General features: G+C 38.4%; 1 protein-coding gene across 2 annotated transcripts in view; it reads right to left on the bottom strand.

The window, feature by feature from the left end:
* LOC139754990 (lanC-like protein 2) overlaps positions 1-20,782 on the bottom strand; it is a 28,151-nt gene extending 7,369 nt beyond the window's left edge. The window contains exons 1-7 of one of the 2 annotated variants that reach the window (XM_071672876.1): positions 20,767-20,782; positions 18,287-18,377; positions 12,670-12,777; positions 7,613-7,792; positions 6,376-6,524; positions 4,714-4,822; positions 4,241-4,420 (exon numbers count right to left, since the gene is read on the bottom strand). In XM_071672876.1, coding sequence (XP_071528977.1) covers positions 4,241-4,420; positions 4,714-4,822; positions 6,376-6,524; positions 7,613-7,792; positions 12,670-12,756 — 705 coding nt within the window. In that variant the 5' untranslated portion in view covers positions 12,757-12,777; positions 18,287-18,377; positions 20,767-20,782. Of the gene's footprint in view, positions 1-4,240; positions 4,421-4,713; positions 4,823-6,375; positions 6,525-7,612; positions 7,793-12,669; positions 12,781-18,286; positions 18,378-20,766 lie in introns of those variants that run through there. The other variant, XM_071672875.1, reaches the window with a different exon arrangement.
* Between the last annotated feature and the right edge of the window lie 1,322 nt (positions 20,783-22,104).

Raw genomic sequence — 22,104 nt, forward strand, 5'->3', positions numbered from 1 at the left:
AGCTCCCTATCCACAACCAGGGCCCACACACCTTTCCATGATATACCCCACACACTTCACATGCCCAAGTTCAGTCCACTGACAGCATGTTGAGCTATGTATACATCATTCCATATCAATCTATCTTGTGCATGCCTTTCAGACTCCTGCATGTTCAGGCAATGATTGCTCAAAATCCTTCCACCTCCAATATGATCTCCCCATTCTCCCCGTTACCTCCACTTCTGACACACATATCCTTTTTTTCAACCTTTCCTCACTCATATTCTCTATTTATCCAAACCACTTCAGCACACAATCTCCTGCTCACTTAACCACACTCTTTTTATTACCACATATCTGGATGTGGAGAGGGAGCTGTGGTTTCGGTGCATTATACATGACAGATAGAGACTGAGTGTGAATGAGAGTGGCCTTTGTTGTCTTCTCCTAGCGCTTCCTTGCACTCATGCGGGGGGGAGAGGGTGCCACTTCATGTGTGGCGGGGTGGCGGCAGGAATGGATGAGGGCAGCATGGATGAATATGTACATGTGTATATATGCACATGTCTGTGTATGTATACATTAAAATGTATAGGTATGTATATGTGCATGTGTGGACATTTATGTATATACATGTGTATGTGGGTGGGTTGAGCCATTCTTTCGTCTGTTTCCTTGCACTACCTCGCCAACGCAAGAGACAGCGACAAAGTATAATAATATAATAATAATCTCTCTTACTGTTTCATTACTCAATTAAACCACTTCATCGCACCTCATACTGTCCTCAAACATTTCATTTCCAACAGATCCACCATCCTTCACACACCACTATCTATAGCATATCCTTCACACCAATATAATATCATTAGGACTACTATCCCTTCAAACACGCTCATTTCTGCCCTTCCAGATAATGTTCTCTCCACACACTCCTAAGTGCTCCCTAAACCGTCAGCCTATGACTCACTTTTGCTTCCATGGTTTCATATGCTTCCATACCCACTCCCAAATATCTACAACACTTCACTTCCTCATATTTTTCTCCATTCAAACTCACACCCTAACTAACCTACCCCCTCAACCCTGCTGAACCTTACAACCTTGCTTCTATCCACATTCACTCTCAACTTTCTACTTTCACAAACTCTTCTTCCAAATAAGGTCATCAACAGCTGCAGTTTCTCACTTGAATCTGCCATCAATGCTGTATCGTCAGTAAATAACAAGGACTGCTGAATGTGTATGATAACAGGGTGGCAGACATAGTGTTTGGGTTGGGGCGGTATGCAAAGTGAGAAAGTCCTAAAGGCTGGTTTGGTGAAGAAAGAAGAGGAGGCAAACGCCTTATATAAGATGAAATATGGCAAGGTGGCAGAAGGGATGGTACTGTAGTTGAATTTCTGAAGAATGGGGTGACTGCTGTTGACTGGCTGGTTAGGATTTTCAATGTATGTAAAGATCACATTGAGGTGCCTGAGGATTGGCAAAATGCATGTACAGCGCTACTGCATAAAGGCAGGGGGGATAAGGGTGAGTGTTCAGACAACAGAGGTATAAGCCTGTAGAGTGCATCTGGTAAGTTGTATGAGTTGAATAAAAGCACAGTTATGAAGTTTAATAGGGATGAGGGTAAGGTTAGTTGGAGTGTAAGTTTAAATGGAGAAAAATTTGAGGAAATGAAGTGCTTTAGATACTTGGGAGTAGACATGGTGGCAAATGGAACCCTGGAAACTGAAGTGAGTCATGAAAGTGAGGGGGCAAAGGTTATGAAAGCACTGAAGAAAATGTGAGAGATTGCTATCTTTGGGAGCAAAAATATGTTAGTTTGAAGAAATAGTAGTCCCAACAATGTTACATGGATTCAAGGTATGGGCTACAAATGAGGATGTGGAAACAAAGGTGAAAGTGCTGGAAATGCAATATTTGAAAACACTAAGTGGTGTAAGGTGGTTTCATCAAGCAAGGAATTAAAGGATAAGAGAAAGATGTGGCAATCAAAAACAGAGTGGCTGAGAGAGCGGAAGGTGATGTGCTAAAATGGTTTGGACATATCAAGAGAATGGGTGAGAACATGTTAACATAAGGGATATGTGTCAGAAGTGGGGGGAAGAAGAAGGGGCAAACCAAATTAGAAACAGAAGGATAACTGTTGAAAAAGACTTAGAGTGATCAGGGCCTAAACATGCAGGAGGATGAAAGGCATGCAAAAGACATGGTAAAATGGAACAATGTGGTATACAGGGATCAACATGCTGTCAATCGACTGAACCAGGGCATGTGAAGCAGCTGGGGTAAACCATGGAAAGGACTGTGAGGCTTGGCTGTGGATAGGGAGCTGTGGTTTCAGTGCAGTGTACATGACAGCTACAGAATGTATGAGTGAATGCAGCCTTTCTTCATCTGTTCCTAGTGCAACTACACTAACACAAGACAGCAGTCATGTACGAACTTTTTTTATAAATAAATAGAGGAACACAACTCACTAAGCAAAGCTGAATCATCACATAATCCATATCACTACAAGATTAGTTGATTTCAACCAAGAGACCCTACAGCTTGAAGAATAGCCACTCTTGTGACAAGCAACCTTCCAAAACTAAGGCCAATGAGAGCTGAAACATAACCTAACTGGGCACCAAAAGCCCAACTCATGAGTCACAAGGAACAAACCTATTGCTAAGTGGCAAACTTGAAGACTGCTATTAATGTTCAAACTCTTTGCTCAGCTTTAGCAATATTCATAATTACAACAGAACTTGCAGACCTTGTGACCATCATTTTATTAGAATTGAATGTTGAAAGCTACCCCCTCTCAAGTTATCATCATTTTAGTGGCCTTTCTAGGTCAACAAGACCCATCTTTAACAGAAGAAAAATAAAAAATATTTCTGATGGTGAAGTAAGCCCTGCCAATGAATCTTGAAATCTCACTTGTAGACACATTTTTTTGTTTCCGAGCAAGAATAAAGGTCTTTTCTTTCTAGGACAACTTCTTTAGACCAACTTTAGTTACTGGCAGAACAGAAACAGTGATAATATCACTAAACATAAGGAGAGAGAGAAAAAGTGAAATCCCTCCGCTCTCAATACCAAAAGGTAACTAAGGCAGCAAATCATGCCACCTGACTTCCAAGACAGTACCATGCTGTCAGACATGTAATATACCCACCATAATTAAGTACAGTAATAGAATTTGTTCCATAAATAAAACAATGCATGAAACCTTATTTCAAATGATAATCATAGGAACTTTTTTGCTGAGACTAGAAATTTGTGCTCAAGGAATATAACAATTTCCAGTCCTCCTGTGCATGTTTCCCTGATCATGATTAAGCAAGCATGTAGTAGTTGCTAAGCAACCACCGATCAGGGAGGTACATTACCAGTAATGACCTTCTGGGTATCGGGAGGGTTAGTAACAGCTGCGTCATGAGCCAGAACTTCAGTGGATGTGAAGCTGTACTCCTCTGACAAAGTAGCTCCCTTTTCTTTCTGCCTTATCTACACAAGGACTACTGCTATTCTGTCCAAAAACATATAATCTCTCCTTGTCTTACATAACACCTGACAACTCTTAACTCACACAGCTCATTCTTCACTATATACTAGCCCTGCCTTCAGGCAAAATGGTAGCAGCAGTAGATAGAAATAGTTAGTAGGAACATTTAGGCAGGAGCATTAGTAAGAAACATTAGGTAGACAGGAGCTTTAGGTAGTAATAATCTGAAGGAACATTAAGCAGGAGCCTCTACAACCACTATGCTAGAGTCACCCTATGCCAGCGGCCTTTTAAGAGTGAGGCACTAAAAGTTGTGAAGCGGCACTGGAGTTCACCCTAATGGGAACTTTATTGCCATGGCCAACCCCTTGAGGGAGTTTCAGCTGGGAACAGGCGTCCAAGATAAAGATAGACAAATCATGAAAAAGCAAGTAATGACCTCTTTCAAGTTGTGAGAACCCAAAATTATGGCAGCTGGGTAAGGAATTTGGTTTGGACTATTAATGACTGCCAACAACCATCAAACTGCTCCCACACATTTTTACATCAAATTACTTAATTGTCAAAAAGTGATCAATATTGTCAAAATTTTATTCAACTGGCTTTTTTCTGCACAAACACTAAAGTTATGCTAATAATCTGATGGACAACACAGACATTTGCACCATTCTCACTCAATCCCTTTTCATTTTTCTTAACTTACAAATATAGTACCATTATGCTACATCTTTCTCAACTCAACACACAGTTACTGACCTGCAGGAGCAGAAAAAGTATACCAACAATGCCATGGGCTGCCCCAAGGTAGTGTTTTTCATGCCACTGGTACATCAGAGGAGAACTCCATTTCCCCTTCCGAGAAAGGGCACGTCCAGAGTCTAATATTGCAGTAACAACTGAGCGTACCATTTTGTCATCTATGGCCTCTTTCCCAATCTGTAAACATACAAAAATATGAAAGCTGGCCTCTTTCCCAAACTGTAAACATACAAAAATATGAAAGCTGGCTTCTTTCCCAGTCTGTAAACACAGAAAAATATGAAAGCTATCTAAATAAAGCTATATGAATTGCTTAAGCAACTTAAATGTTTCATAATTCAAGATGTCTAGATTTTCTACCTCTCCTGATATCATATCAGTTTGTGGTTGTGTAGCACAAAACCAAAAAAAAAAAAAACGATTGAGCACACTGCAATAAAGCCAATGAAATGAAGAGCAGTGCAGTATACCTTTTGCTGAATAAGGAGAAGACCATACAAATAGCCAGCTCTTCCATAAAGGAGTTCATCTGGGAGATCTGACTTGATATTCAGTACACTCCGCTCCATCTCCTTGATACTGCAAAAAATAAAACCGCATACAGAAAAACAATATCACATAACTTATTTTCTTGCTCTGATCATTAAGGGTAAGAGATTCTATGAATGAAATGGAGCAGACAACCTTCCACAAGGACTGGATGACAGGTTTACAGCAAGAGCAGGCATTAGGGAGATATAATAAGCCACTGAGGTGTTAGGTAAAAAGCTTGTTGGAAAGGAAGAGAAGTAGGGTAAGGGGGTGAAGGACTGGATTAGACTAAGCAATGAATCTGTAAGTGCCAGTAGTATACAAATATTCCAAAAAACAATATCACATAACTTATTTTCTTGCTCTGATCATTAAGGGTAAGAGATTCTATGAATGAAATGGAGCAGACAACCTTCCAAAAGGACTGGATGACAGGTTTACAGCAAGAGCAGGCATTAGGGAGATATAATAAGCCACTGAAGTGTTAGGTAAAAAGCTTGTTGGAAAGGAAGAGAAGTAGGGTAAGGGGGTGAAGGATTGGATTAGACTAAGCAATGAAACTGTTAGTGCCAGTAGTATACAAATATTCCAAAAGTTACAATACTCAATGATGAGAAAAATCAACAGATGGGGCCCCATAAGTGAAATTACATCTGATATATGCAAATGAATAGCCATGTTTCCATGTAAACCATTATCAACCTGTGAAAAAATAAACTAAGCAACGATGTTCATTCTAACACAGCAATATCAGTACTCTAAAATTCCAAAATAGTAAGTTGAACTATTGACCTTAACCCACTAGCAAGAAAAGACTTATTAACAAAGAAAATACCCCTGAGTATCAGGAACATTAGAAACCAACAGAGTAACCAACTCACATGATGGGAAAATCTATTTCACAACTTTATCTGAAAAAAGTGATGTTTACTTCATCCAAAATCATAACAGTGCTGTCTACTTCATCCGAAATTATAACAAAGAGAAAATAACCTTGGCAGTGGCTATGCAGAAGGGAAGGTCAGTAGGACACACACAAAGGTGGGAGTAACGGCACTGCAATTACAGTACAGTCTTTAAGTAAATGTATTCATGCAGCTTTCTGGGACACATTAAAATCGTTTTTTATATCTTAATGTAACTGTGGTATTATTTGTAGCCAGACTGTCTACCTCCACAAATAAATTAGATGGCTTTACAATAAAATTATGTGACAGGAAGGCAGGTGTTAGGCTGGCTCAATGGCAAGGTAAAAATTCTTACCTCCATCCATTTACTAAAGAATATCATAGTAGGTACCAAGAAAAGAAGTTCTAGACATATATCAGTGGATTCACAAACTTTTAATCACATGGGAGAGGCAGGATTTGAGCCTAAAAACCTTGGACCAAGGATTTATCGAGGTTAATGCATTTCTTTTATAAATGCCTATAAAAAACTCTCTTTCAGTTCTTTCATAAGATTTTCCATGAACTGCCTAGCGATAATCCTCTAAGCAGTATTCTGTGCATGCTGCTGGATTAACATTTTTGACAGATAAACAACACTAACAGGGATAATAATATTTCAGCCCTAGGTGAAAAAGAGTAAACAAAACTTACTTTGCAATACATAACTTAAGTTTCTCTTCCATTTTGTTCTTGCTATTTATGATTGCTCCAAGTGCTAAGGGACCAATATCACCACACAGGAAAGAGAGTCTTCGGCCTTTAAGGTTCCCCACTGTTTTTTCTACTATTTCAGTAGCTTTCTGAAATAAAATTTTCATCAATTCCAATCCCAATACCTGAGATGCATCAGATACATGCAGCCAATGAATCACTTTTATTCATCCTCAACTCACTCCTAGTATGTTAAAGTAAAGTATGGACTTCCACACTATAAAAGTGATTCTTACTTATCACTTCCTACACCAAGTTGATTCATCAAGTGCAGCCAATGTCTTCATTTAAAACACATCGACACAAAAAATATTTCCAATGAATCCAGTCCCTACTCATTCCTTTATCATCTTCATATGAAATATCCTCAGCCCTAAATAATTCTCTCACTTCAACTAACCACCTCTTCTACATTCTACCTTACAACTTCTAACATTATGCTACTATATATCATTATTATCATTATTATCATCATTACACTTAATCACTGTTTCCCGCGTCAGCAAGGTAGAGCCAGGAAACAGACGAAGAATGGCCCAACCACTAATATACACATATATATATATAAACACCCATACACATACATATACATATCAACATATACATACATGTACACAAACATACACAGACATATACATATATACATATGTACATATTTATGCTCGCTTTCATCCATTCCTGACACCAGCCCGGCCCATAGGAAACAGCATTGCTACCCCCTGCTTCAGCAAGGTAGTGCCAGGAAAACAAACAAAAAAGGCCACACTCGTTCACACTCAGTCTCTAGCTGTAATGTGTAATGCACTGAAACCACAGCTCCCTAGTAACATCCAGGTTCCACAGACCTTTCCATGGTTTACCCAAGATGCTTCACATATATAGAACACAGTTTAGGATAGCTACTGTCAACAATTCTTGCCTATGCTTATATGCATAATCATGTTGATAAAATCATGCCTAACTTCTCTTGAGGGTACCTCAAAAAGAAATAACATCTTCTAGAGATATACTACTATATCTAAACAGAAATAAGTATCAAGTATTAAGTTCACCCTAGTCTGGTTTTATATTTCTGTCTATAAAAGCTTCTAAGATACTTGATATTAATAAAAACCATATGACACTAATTTCATGTTATTCTTGTTTATGGCAGATAATCTTTTACATTATATGTTACCTGTAGATAAGTGTTGTCTCCAAGAACCTCAGCCAAGTGGAGATATAGGACCACATAACCACACGTGCCAGTGTAAATGGAATAATCGCCTGATTCATTTCCCTTTGACACTCCTACATCCAAAGTTTTCAACAATGTCCTTATGCTGTCCCATGCTTTGTGTATGTATTCTTCAGAGAGCTGAAAAATAAGTTATGTTAACAATCTTAAATCTGAGACATGGGGCATATAACTATACATAAACTCTGTAAAGCTTGCATAACACAAAAATCAAAGTAATACAGTATAATAGTTATGCTAAAAACCCAAGATAGCTATAAATCAGCTATTCTTACCAATTATATTGAAATGTCAACCAATCATCACAAACAGAAATGCAAAATTACAGATGCAGCATGTGAATAAAGCAAGTGCATGTTCCTAGTTTATCGAAATATCATACATCACCCAAGTTAGCAAACTATCTTCACTAAGATTCATGTATATCCAAATGCTCCATATGAATTTGACCTGACAAAGTAACTTGTAATAAACAGCCAAGTTACATATCTCAAACAGAAATATTTCTACTTAATCTCAGCGACAAAGTATAAAAAAAAAAAAAAAAAAAAAATGATGAAAACACACTTCTCAGAAGTAAGCAGGGTGCCATGAATATCTGAGAAAGCATCACAAAACATACAAAACCTGGAGATGCTCATAAATAAGGCACACTGACCCTGCAGCAACCTATTCAGGCCAAAGACATCACACCACATAGTTATCTCAAGCCTGTTACTATCAAGAGTTTTCTATGAAAAATAGATAGAAAGGGAAAATAAGTGGGTGCTCACAGAGCTCTTCCTATGGTGAAGAAACGGTTCTCCACACTCAAAAACCTGTACATCTCGTGTGCAGATAAAACACTCTAAGCAGTTGAGAGCAAACTCATGTGACAGAGGAAGTAATAAGCCTATTTAAACAAAAATTTCCTTATCAACAACAGACCCTTTCTCGAGACTATCCTCTTCTCATGGCGACATATACAAAGCCACATAAGGAAGGCCAACCAATTCTAAACAGGTATCACCAATCACTAAACAAAGGCCAACCAATTCTAAACAGGTATCACCAATCACCAAACAAAGACATTCATCAAATGCCAAAGATCCCTTTCCTTAGCCAAACCAACTACAGGTTCCTTTTGAAACTTAAGACAAAAGCCACTATCCTTATATTACTGGCTCTAGTAGACAACCCTGGTTGTGGGATGTGCAGAAGAGAACCATCATCCTGATCAAACCAGGAAAAGGGTGAATGTGTTACAAATGAATTGTCTGAGGGTAATATGTGGTATGAGGAGGGTTGATTAAGCAATAATATAGAAAGAGAGAGACAATAAGGTAAGAGAGAGGTATGGTAATAGGATGAATATGGTTATAAGAGAGCATAAGTGGGTACACTTAAATGGTGTGGACATACAAAAGAAAAAAAAAAAATGCTAAGAGGTTGACTGAGAGGGTATATTTATCAAAAGTGGAAAGGACAAGAAGGCGAAGACTAAACTGAAAATGGAAAGACAGAGGAGAAAAAGGTTTTGAGTGTCTGGACAGAACAAAGTGAACTGTAGCAATATGGTTACAATCCTAATGGCAGGTGGTCTACAGCTATTCAACCTCCCATAGGGAATGGTTGACAAAATGGGTACTTAGTCTAGACATCAAATTGTTGTCGATGCAGTGTAAATTCATCAAATTGTTGCTGATGTCAGTGTAAACTCATCAAATTGTTGTTGATGCAGTGTAGACTCATGAAATTGTTGCTGATACAGTGTAAATTCATCAAAGTGTTGCCAATGTCAGTGTAACCTCATCAAATTGTTGTCGATGACAGGCTAGGGTGTGTGTGCATGTACATCCATACATAAGAGTAAAGAAATGGTACATACATATACAAGACTAAGAGATGGGCAACTCGAGTGAAGAACTCTCTCCCCTGTAACAAACATAATCTCACTGTACTAGTTGCTGTAGACATCAAAAAAGCCTTTGATACTGTCCCACTATGCATCCTAACTCAAAAAGTACTTAACACCACCCTCCATAACAATGAAAAAAAGAGGCTGACCAACTTCCCCAAGGAGCAGTTCTTTCTCTAACTCTCTTCTATCTCTTCCTACATGACCTCCCATTATCTCTAGCAAAACTCAACATAAAGATTCTTTCATATGCAGACAATCTCACAATCACATCACAACACCTTAACACCGCAGTAGCAACAACAAACAAGCAGCATATTACACATCTGGAACAATGGCTCACCATGAACAGAATGCCTGCATCACCAAGAAAGTCTTCAATCACTCTTTTAACCCTAGACAGACAACTGACACTACACTCTTCAGAAACCACAATCCCCAGATAAACACAAGTCATACTTTCCGTTTATGCTCTGGGCATCATCAACCACTACAACACTACAAACACCATTTCAAAATATCCAAAGACCCATCATGCCAGATATGCAACTACCATAAAGAAGACACTGAGCATTCACAACTCAATTGTCCCCCAGTCTCTGGACATAAATACACAAAAAACATAACAACACTTTATGAACTGTGGTCCCAACCAGTGGACATGGCCAGCTTCCTGAGTGCTGCAGAAGCCTCGTAAGGATTCATGGGACTCCTGGGGCAGCAAGTGAGTGAGTATACCATTTTGTATTTATAATTATCCTGGGTCCAATTTCTGTGAAGAGACCCTGGCATTACCTAGGACTGAATTGGAGATGGAAGGATAGAATTGAAGAGACTTTGAGCAATCATTGCCTGAACATGCAGAAGGGTGAAAGGCATGCACAAGATAGAGTGATATGTCATGATGTATACCGGGGTCATCATGCAGTCAATGGACTGAACCAGGGCATGTGAAGGGCCCAGGGAAACCACGGAAAAGTGTAAGGACTGGTTGTGGACAGGGGGTTGTGGTTTCACTGCACTGCAAATGACAGTTAAGTGGATGGATGTGAGCGAATGCAGCCTCTCTTCATCTGCTCCTAGCATTCATTATCTTACTAATGCAGGAAATGGTGAACAAGTATGAAAATGAATAGTGTGTATGTGTGTGTGTGTGTGTGAGTATATATATGTATATATATAGGTATGTTTGAAGGAATAGTGGTTCCAACAATGTTGTTTGGTTGCGAGGCGTGGGCTATGGATAGAGTTGTGCGCAGGAGGGTGGATGTGCTGGAAATGAGATGTTTGAGGACAATGTGTGGTGTGAGGTGGTTTGATCGAGTAAGTAATGTAAGGGTAAGAGAGATGTGTGGAAATAAAAAGAGCGTGGTTGAGAGAGCAGAAGAGGGTGTTTTGAAATGGTTTGGGCACATGGAGAGAATGAGTGAGGAAAGATTGACCAAGAGGATATATGTGTCGGAGGTGGAGGGAACGAGGAGAAGTGGGAGACCAAATTGGAGGTGGAAAGATGGAGTGAAAAAGACTTTTAGTGATCGGGGCCTGAACATGCAGGAGGGCGAAAGGCGGGCAAGGAATAGAGTGAATTGGATCGATGTGGTATACCGGGGTTGATGTGCTGTCAGTGGATCGAATCAGGGCATGTGAAGCGTCTGGGGTAAACCATGGAAAGTTGTGTGGGGCCTGGGTGTGGAAAGGGAGCTGTGGTTTCGGGCATTATTGCATGACAGCTGGAGACTGAGTGTGAACGAATGGGGCCTTTGTTGTCTTTTCCTAGTGCTACCTCGCACACATGAGGGGAGAGGAGGATGGTATTCCATGTGTGGCGAGGTGGCGATGGGAATGAATAGGGGCAGGCAGTGTGAATTGTGTGCATGGGTATAAATGTATGTGTCTGTGTATGTGTATATATGTGTACATTGAGATGTATAGGTATGTATATTTGCGTGTGTGGGCGTGTGTGTGTGTACATTGTGTATGGGGGTGGTTTGTGCCATTTCTTTCGTCTGTTTCCTTGCGCTACCTCGCAAATGCGGGAGACAGCGACAAAGCAAAATAAAATAAATAAATAATATATAGATATATTCTTCTTATACTGTTTGCCATTTCCCGCTTTAGTGAGGTAGCGTTAAGAACAGAGGACTGAGCCTTTGAGGGAATATCCTCACTTGGCCCCCTTCTCTGTTCTTTTTTTTGGAAAATTAAAAATGAGAGAGGAGGATTTCCAGCCCCTAGATGTTTCACATGCCCTAGTTCAGTCCAATGACAGCCCGTCAACCCCACTACACCACACTGTTCTAATTTACTCTATTCCTTGTACACCTCTCACCATCCTGCATGTTCAGGCCCCAATTGCTCAAAATCTTTTTCATTCCATCCTTCCACCTCCTACTTGGTCTTCTGCTTCTCCTTGTTTCCTCCAACTCCAACACATATATCCTCTTTGTCAACTTTTCCTCACTTATTCTCTCCATATGTCCAAACCATTTTAACACACCCTTCTCTGCTATTTCAACCACTCTCTTTTTATTACCACACATCTCTCTTACCCTTTTATCATTAACATGATCAAACCATCACACACCACATATTGTCCTTAAACATTTATTTCCAACACATCCCATCCTCCTCTGCAAACCCTATCACTCACTTTTGCTTCCATGGTTTCACTGCTGCTATGTCTAATTCAAAGTATCTAAAATACTTCACTTCCTCCAAAGTTTCTCCAATCAGTCATAACCCAACTAAACTGTCCCTCTGTTCATCTAAACTTCATAACTTTGCTTTTATTCACATTTACTCTAAACTTCCTCCTTTCACACACTTTTCTGAACTCAAGTCACTAATTTTAGCAGTCTCTCACTAGAACTTGCCACCACTGCTGTATCATCAGCAAACAAGAACTAACTCACTTTGCAGTCCCCTTCACTCCCTAGAGACTGCATACTCACCCACCTCCTACTTCACCATCCCATCCATAAGTAATTTAAACAAGTACTGATGCACAAAATGCAAAAGGCACAAAATAAGACTTCAAATGAGACTTGTACTTCAATAGGTGCAATGATCCTACTTACAGAACTTAGACTTCAGAACATACCTTTTTCTTTGTACTATCTAGAATATGTTCTTTGTCTTCCCCGATGTCCTTTGGGTATGGATTGTCAAAGTAGCGTATCTCACTCATACTGTACGCTGTACCTGTTTTCTGCTGAAATTATAAAAACAATAGAAAAAATACATTCAGAGTATACCACTTATAAAAATTTGATCCTCAAACATCATTCTGTGATACATGAATTCATTAATAATTCAAATTTTTCACAATTCAAACTGATGTTAAACTACAACTATCCATCAATCAAAAACAAAAGCGGCCTCATCCATACTTGCTTTATTTTCAATATCCTCCTCCAACACATCAAAGAAAGCTACCACTTCAGCTAACTCTTCTGAATCTGCTTAAAGAACAGAAACAAGTGGACACAACAACTGTGTTGGTTACCATACCATTCCAAATGGGTTCAGGTGGTACATCACAATCACCCTCCTCTCATTCTCATTTCATATAATATCCATCCATAAATGCATGGCAATACTGCAAAGCCATGACATACAGCTACACTTATTTCAAAATACTTACATTGTCATTAGCTCTAACATAAATACAACTTCCATTACAAAAGTCAGAACTTAAAAACTTCTCCTATTAAACTTAACACAAGTCTTCTAATCTAAGCCCATAACATCAACAAAAACTTTGTGAAATAAAAAAAGTCTAAGCACTTCCTCCATTCTTAAATCCACCTTCTTCTTCTTGACTAACATGAAGTTCAGTAACAATTTTGATAAAACAAATGAGTACCCTATAATATATCTTGCTAGTTACACAATGAAGGTTTATTTCTTAGTAATGTTTATGGTAATCATTAATACCTTTTTTTTTTTACAAAATGGAACAACCATTTCCTCTAGATTTTATAAATCTATTGTAATGTAGCTTCACTTTCACCCTTTTCAGTATTTCACAAACCACTCCCATCTGCAACTTAAACTTTTCTATAAGAGGTCAATTACTTTTCATATTTCCTTCTCAATGTCTTGTTCACCTATTTTGCAATTTTCTGATCCCTAATTCTATCTCATCAACGTCATACCCAATCCCCTTATATCACCACATGTAATCAGTTCTTTGTAGTGGCAGGACTAAACTCGGAACATTAATCTTAAAACCTTATCTATATGTGCATAGTAGGATCTTGTGTGAGTTCAGCTACTGTAATATAGTCCCTGACCCTGTACAGTTCAAAGACTACTCCCAGTTCCAGGGGCACTCCATTTTGGTAAAGTTTCATCTTTGGGATGCCATGAAACTTACTTTGGAATATGAGAGACTTTATTTCACAGCATTAAAATAAAGTACGAAATGGAGGATACAATACAACCAGGGTAGTGGAATCTGATTAATCTTTATAATTCTTTAAGAATACATGTCACTAGCAAGGGGTGCTATGAGGATCACAAGGAATATCGGAAATCACCTAAAAAGTAGATGACACACTTCTAGAAATAAAATAAACCTAAAAACACATTACCTAACTTTGACTGAGATTTATCTTTATGATTACTACTTTAATTGAAATACAACACAGGAAATGGCAATAAAGTATAATAAATATATATAAAATACAGTATTGTCTACAATATGGTGGTGTCTTGCTCTTTGTTAAAGCTCATTCAAATTCCGTAGAAAAAACTGTTGTAACTGATGAGAATGTTGACTTCATTTTTTGCAGAAATTAAGGATAAACTACATAAACACATGAGTACGACTAGTTTACAAGCCCTCTACACAGACACCTGGGGTAGATTTAAGATTTTATGATCAGTTAGCAGAAATTCGTCATGAACAAGATTCTATCATGTAAGGAGATTTTAATATAACAGTATCTAAATGGGAAGAATCCCTTCCTAATAGCTCCCAGCAGGGACTCAACCTCAATTTTCTGATAGTGCCCTAATCCAATTAGTTAAGAAACCTACTCACAAAAAGAATAAACTAGATTTAGTTTGAACTATAAATAAGGATCTTATTAGTAATGTTGAAGTTGGAGAAAAGTCTGGCACAAGTGATCACCGACAAACTACTTTTGAAGTTGCTTTCAATACTGCAAGTAATGTATGTCAACATGGTAGTTGCAAAAAAATACCCAATTCTAAACATGCAAATTCTAATTATCTTAGTACTGCTCTTGACAGGTAAACCTGGGCTGATATACTCAATGAAAGGGATTTGAACGTACCTTGAAAAAGCTCCACAAAAACCTTCAAAGCAGCAAGGGAAACATATGTACACAATGCATAGTAGACAATCTATTTCTAAAATGAAACCAATGTGGTGGAATGGCAAAATATAATAACCAACATGACAGCGAAAGTTATGTAAATTTGCATAGAGAAAGTATGAGAGTTGTACGACAAAGTAAAGTCAATATGGAGTGTATATAGCTGAAAACAGCAAAAACAACCCTAAAGAGTTTTACAGTTAAGTCTGAAGCAAAAGAATCATAACCCAATCAATAGGTCCATTAATTATGAAAAATGATACCTGGTTCAAGACAACAAAGCCACAGCAAAAATACTAAATTGACTTTTAATGCATTTGCATTTACAATCTAAACCTCTGGCCGTAAAATAATCCTTCCACTAATTATAAGAGGCAGGACTTTGTAAAAGCCTTGTTCATCAGGCACTGGACAGCCAAGGTAATGTCCATTGGAAATAAAAATCACTTTTAAGCCCAAGATGTGCCAACCAACTGAGTCTCCCAGTATCAACACATTTACAACACCACAAAAGAATTATCAATTAGGCCACAGGAAACATGAATGAATGTACAGACTGTAAGAAAAGCAATTAATAACTGAAAAGTATATATTAACATACAACATACATATATAAAATCTACAAATGGAACTTTATAAGTACAACAAAATAACTAAATGATACAGAAACTGAAAAAAAATAAACTGATCTATGAAAAGCCAGCTAACAATGGCAGTAGCATATGGACACATGTATGATCCCCAAAAAATTGTGAGCCCTAAACAGTTGATAGGGAGGAGGTCAATGCAGTCAGCCTGATGGCAGTTGCTGACTGGCTGAGGGCAAACCTGAATAACTGGTGAGCTGCTGTGATGACTCTAGGGCTAATCATACAGGGTGAGCAAAGGCTGCTGTCGTTGGAGAAGTTCTAACCTGTATATTACCATGGACAATACCTCAGACATAAGGGACAGACCACAATGGAAGGAAATTTAGTTAGACAAAACACTCAAATGTTTCATTGAAAGCCTACATGATAAGTACTTGTATATACAATTCTGGCCAATGATCACCCTGATGTAACCTTCAAAATCACCTACAAAACAACTTTTCACCTCACCTTCAACCTTAGGTTAAATTTGGTTAAGATGAACAGTGGCAGGATTGCTCTCTTTACACTCTCCTGTGGGGCAATTTGGCCCCATCAAAGGTGACTCCTGACTTACATTGTTACCAACTGCAGGTGGAGCCCATGAAAACAAAATATGATTTAATCTTTGTCAATATAGATAAGGCCATAAAACTGATGAATACCCCTAACATCACTGATAAAATTCCATTATAAAATTACACTTTCCGAAACTTCATAGATCCTGAAATCGTCACACTGCCACCACAATGAACACTGGTAATTTAACAGACACCAACACGAAAAATAATGTCCTACTAGAACAACATGCATAACTGAAGGTATAATACTACCTATGAAATCAAAACATTGTGATATGCACAAAAAGACAGAACATCTTTAATATTTGGGGCCCAAGTCTCTTCTAAATCTTGCCTGCAGTCATCAGAAACACCATGGGATGTGCAAATGAAAATTTTAAAAGTACCTTAGACTAATTCAAAATGTTTCTCATCAGCCAGGCTGTGGGGGGTATGTGAGCCTTTGGGCTGTGGTATCTCAGCCCAGCCTAAGCTGTTAGGATTGAAGACCCCTGAAAATTCAACAAGCTAGACACTGTGCATTTCCTAGCTTTGGAATTTTCATTCTACTATGACAAATTCCTTTTTTTTCTATAGATAAATACTTAAGAGTGCGGGTCTTTTATTAGCATTGATATATCCAATTTTTCATCAATAAATAACTGAACAGTACTGTGAGTTATGAAGGAGAGGGGAAAATTGAATTCAAATAAATTCATCTATTTCTCAAACTTGATCGCCGTTTCCTGTGTCAGTGAGGCAGAGTCAGGCAGTAGTCGAAGAATGGCCCATACCCTCATGTACACAAATGTAGATATAAATACCCATCCATGCACATATACACACATATACAATCAACATATTCACATATACATACACATACATATGCATATACAGACATATACATATATACACATGCACATATTGCGTTAACCCGCCCCATGGGATACAGCATCACTACCCCGTGCTTCAGCAAAGGTAAAATAAAAATGTATAATAAATATCTTGTAAGGTACTATGATAACTACTTAATACTATTGTGAAAAAAAATTTCTATCCACAGATTTGAATAGGCACATAAGATACATGAGGTCCAAAATTAGCTGAATTCCCTTGTATTGAAGGAAAAGTTCATTATTTTCAGAGATGGTGGTTGGCAGCATTCCTATCAAGTGTCAACAGGAAAACTTTGGGATACCCAAAGTGACCAATTCTAAAAGGAGTTGCAGCTATGCCATCTTTATCTTATTTCTACTTTTGGTCTTTTATAGACTAAACAACAAATTTCTTTAAATGAACTGGACTGTCCAGCAGGATTTGGATTCTATTTCTTGGGTGGAAAATGGAAAGGTAATTACAGAGTTTCCCATACTTGTTTGCAGCTTCCCATGTTAGAGCTAATGCCAAGAACAGATGAAGAAATGGCCTCCTTGGCTCACATACATTCTCTAGCTCTCATGTGTAATGCACCACAACCACAGCTCCCTACCCACATCCAGGCCCCACACAATTTCCACGGTTTACCCCAGTTGCTTCATATACCCTGGTTCACTCCACATAAATTACTTGAGAACATTATAGGCCCTCTCTTTTTTAGATGATAGTTTGATGACGTTACTGCCCAACAGATTCCTTACACTCTGAACAGTTAGTAAAGAGTGGTTTAATCCAACTTCCCTCAAAGTCAAAGCCCTGCCCATTTATTGAGGAATTACTGTTAAATAAGCGGGAGGTGCTATACAAAAAACCAGCATTATAACAACTCAACAGAGTTTCTGGATTCCAAAGGAACAAAATCGTCAAAATGCAATAACTTGAACATGAGCGTCCACTTTTTTTTTTTTTTTCATAAATTACCAATGCTTCTGGTTACGTCACACACAACAGACACAACAAATACGTCCACCAAAAATGAAGAGTCACAGTCATACACGGTGCGATCTGTGTCAGTACAGACACCTCCAGGACGGCCTGTCACAGTAAAATAACCTGTAACAAGACTGACCTAGACAATTTTTTGACACACGTACTGACCCAGCTCCGCAGTTCTTTCTCATTCCTGCAAGTAAATCAATAATGTCATGCATTCATCTTCCCCGACATGTGTCTACTGAAAGTGAAACTTACCGCTAACAACCACGAAAACAAAGAGAACAATGTTTATACCACAAAAATACACTTACATTAACAGAGACGCTCTGCTGCTGTCAGCAGCCACAACGATCATTGATGACACAGGTCGCGTTCAGGTACCCGAGGCCAGGTTGCCCAGACCTGGCAGGAGGACATGAAGAACACTTATGTATGACTGTGCAGCACAGAGGTGTTCACTTCTTGCTTTACCCTAACAAAATAGGCTGTGTATTAAGGTGTATTACGGCATAGTTATGTGTGTACCAGTGAACGGGGTTTTATTTTGAGTCATGACCAAAACGGACATTCTAGACGTTTTTATACATCAGAGAGTATATCTCCAAACACTTACACTAATTATAAACTTTTACATTTACAGAGAAGTAAATTCTAGTATTGCAAACCTATACAATGTTCCAATGGTCTAATTACGTCTTTTTTCCTCTGGTTCCGGCATCACAAAAACTCTGAATCAAGAATTTCAAAGGAGGTACACCCAACAAGAATGGCAGCGGTAATGCCGTAATCCATGTAGCATTATGTAATATGGGAGGAGGTTATCACTAAATGTAAACCACAGATAATAACAAGGCACTTTTGAATATCTATTTATTCCAGCACCTTTTCTATGACAATTAGACTTTTGCACCTTCAATAACACACCGTACACAATGACAGAGTATTCTAATTGTATCGCACAAGGATGTTAATGTTACCTGGAATAGATTAGGAAAAGAACTTGAATCATGTAATAATTGGATGATTGATAACAAAATGTCTCTTCACCTACGAAAAATCGAAGTTATGATAGCAGGATATAAAAGAAAACTAGAGAAGGTAAATAATTTTGCACTAACATGTAAAGGTCAGGCAATAAAAGAGATAAAGTCATTGAAGTAGCTAGTAGTTAATTTGGACCGATGTGCCTCATGGGATTTAAACTATGTTTATAATCAAGAAAATAAATGCAAGATTAATATTTTTATAGACAAGCAAATAGCTTTAATCAGAAAATTAAGAAAGCCTTATGTTCTGCTTTAATTCAACCTCATTTTGATTATGCATGTTCGTGGTTTTCTGGAGTAAGCAGTAAATCCATAAAGCAGCTAAAAATTTGTCAAAACAATTTTTTTAGATTTGTTTAAGGAGTAAACCCTAGAGCTCACATTGGTCAAGCACAGAGGGAGAAAGTAAACATGTTAAGTGTAGAGAATAGGGTTAAGCAAATAAAATTGAACCATGTCTTTAACATATACAACAACAGATGGGGCCCACATATCTTACAGAAAATGTTCAAGGGTAGTAAATAACCAATCAATCAGGACTACTAACTTGTGTGTAACAAGAGCTAAGGGAACTGTAGCTCATACCTTCTATCATAAAGCTATTAAAGAATGGAATTCATTACCAAATAATATACAATGTATAAATTCACAAAACCAGTTTAGAGCAGCAGTTAGGAAACACTGACGAAGAAAGATTCCCTTAACTAAATCAATTTGTATATTGCTAGACATAATAAGCATGGTTTTTAAACTTTTCAACTGTTTTAAAGAGGGGGATATACCATGTGCATATGTGCCTTGTATGGGGGGGGGTCTCCTTTGTTGACTGCTCCATCTTGCTAAATACATCTTGCTACAATACATGGACCTACTGGAAATGTTTGTAAAGGTTCAGTAAGTTATCCTATAGGAAGCTACTATGTACGTTACTGTGGTGTACTGCACATGTGTACACTTATCTTAATGTACAAGAGTCCCTGAATTAAGGCAATCAATCGATCAATATGTCATAGGTTCGGAGGGAGGAGGTCTAGAATCTGAATTATTCAAAGATTTGTAACAGGAAAACTGTGCCTTAAAGGGCAGCGTTATCACTTGGAGAACTAGCATTAGATTGATCTGGTCGAAAATGAAGACGAAAAGATGAATTACATACAATGTTGGATATACTTTTGGTAAAGGGCCAAAAAGATGTCTGTAGCAGTCAACTCAGCACACTCTCTTCACAAAAGTGTGTTTGGCATCTGAGCAGGAGCGATCAAACCACGACTGAGGAGATGGGATGTAGGCCAGCATCCCAGCCAAGATAACATTTGCTATGCGTTCAGCACAATACATCGCATCCCAGCCAGTGATAAAGTACCCATCCCAGGGAAAGTTACAGAAGTTGTGCTGGGATAAACCCTAAGCTCTCCCAGAATGCCAAAGTTGGTGTTTCGAGGAGAGACAGAAGGATGGGGGTCCTGAACCTCAGTTGGAATTAGAAAGAAATAAGATTTTGATCAGAGGACCAACAGGAAGCAGAAATGATGTATGCGTAGTGAGAGGGTTCACATTTTAGCGATGCTCTGTGGTGGGAGTTATGGTTCTTGGAGATGAAAGAGGAATACGTAAACATTTAATAATAGGTACACGAGATGAGGCAGGTGATGCAGCTAGGGTAAAGACAACAAAAGGTGTAGGATTGTAGTGGAAAGATGGGTCGAGTTAGGCTGATATATACGAGACAGGCTTGGCAGGAGTACCTCGATCCTGGTGAAGATCCATGAGGAGCAGAACTCTATGAGAGACATGCGCGGCTGTCAGGTCCCACCAAGCTCATCCTTCTGGAGATCAAATCAGGTGAGGTCACAAGCCGTGTATTGACCAGGATTATTGTATATCGATACAGCATCTATACTTAAAACATATACGAAAGAATTCAGAAAAAGTAAGGCATCCTGCCACATGCAGGGCCGCTCGACTGGAAGCGTCGGAATGAATCGATTATCAACACCCCCTTATTGATATGATATCAAGGCTAGCATGAAGGTAGATGCTACGGGAGAGGACAACCACAGCCCGAGAGGAAAGCCCAGGGTTCGACCGTGCGGCAAGGCAGCGGGATCCCTATGTAGAAGCGAATGTGACACTAGCGAGCAGATCAGAGCAAGGATGTACCGATCAATGTTCGTGTGTCTACGAGACACCGCTTCCAACAACACCACAGCGAAAACGATATATATATAGTCAACATTTGACTGCGGACTGAAAGTTTTTTGACTTGAGTATTTCATGAAAGTTCTTTATTCCATATGTTTAATTACTCTAAATTGAACTTAAAAAACGAAAGAAAAGCATCACACATTTCCTTCACAATTTGAAAAATTTAATTTTGGCAAGTGTTGCCCTAACATTAGCATATCAATTTTCGTTAAAAATGATCCATCACCTCGCTCTTCAGTTTACCTCCCTGCCATCTGGCCGGCTGTTTATAGAACTAAACACCCACACCCACCAACGTTAATAGCATTTATATCATCCATATCTACCTACATAGTGAAAGAATATGACAATATTTGTTGATTCATACTTGCAAGTAGTAGCATCAACCTTAAAATGATGTGTAAAGTGCTAAGTTTAGCCTCTAAAAACGGTAGTTTGACTAAAATCAAGAGGCTTTTCTTTTAACCCTGAGTAAATGAACTATTACTAGCCTAAGACTATAGTAGTTACATCATAGTTAAGTGACATTATGTTTCATATAACAACATTACTGACATGATATCAAGGGGAGAATACAAAAGCATTATAGAGCCTAGTTTCCATTGGAAAAGATAAATGAAGTATCATCATAGTACCCCCTTTCCATTTACAGAAATTGAAATGTGAACAGAGACTTAAACAATTTTCATTAATTATGCTACTAGCTAAAATCTATGCAATATTACATTTAGGTATAAACTTATGTGTATCAGGCGTCAACCTCCTAAAAAAGCTTGGGTAAGATTACCTTTTCGTTGACCCCTTATATTTGATAAAACTTGGTCAGAATTGTTTGTCATCTAAAACCATCGTAAAATAATTTCATCCAAACCAAACCT

The sequence above is a fragment of the Panulirus ornatus genome, chromosome 18, assembly GCF_036320965.1.
Source record: "Panulirus ornatus isolate Po-2019 chromosome 18, ASM3632096v1, whole genome shotgun sequence".
Taxonomy (NCBI): Eukaryota; Metazoa; Arthropoda; class Malacostraca; order Decapoda; family Palinuridae; genus Panulirus; species Panulirus ornatus.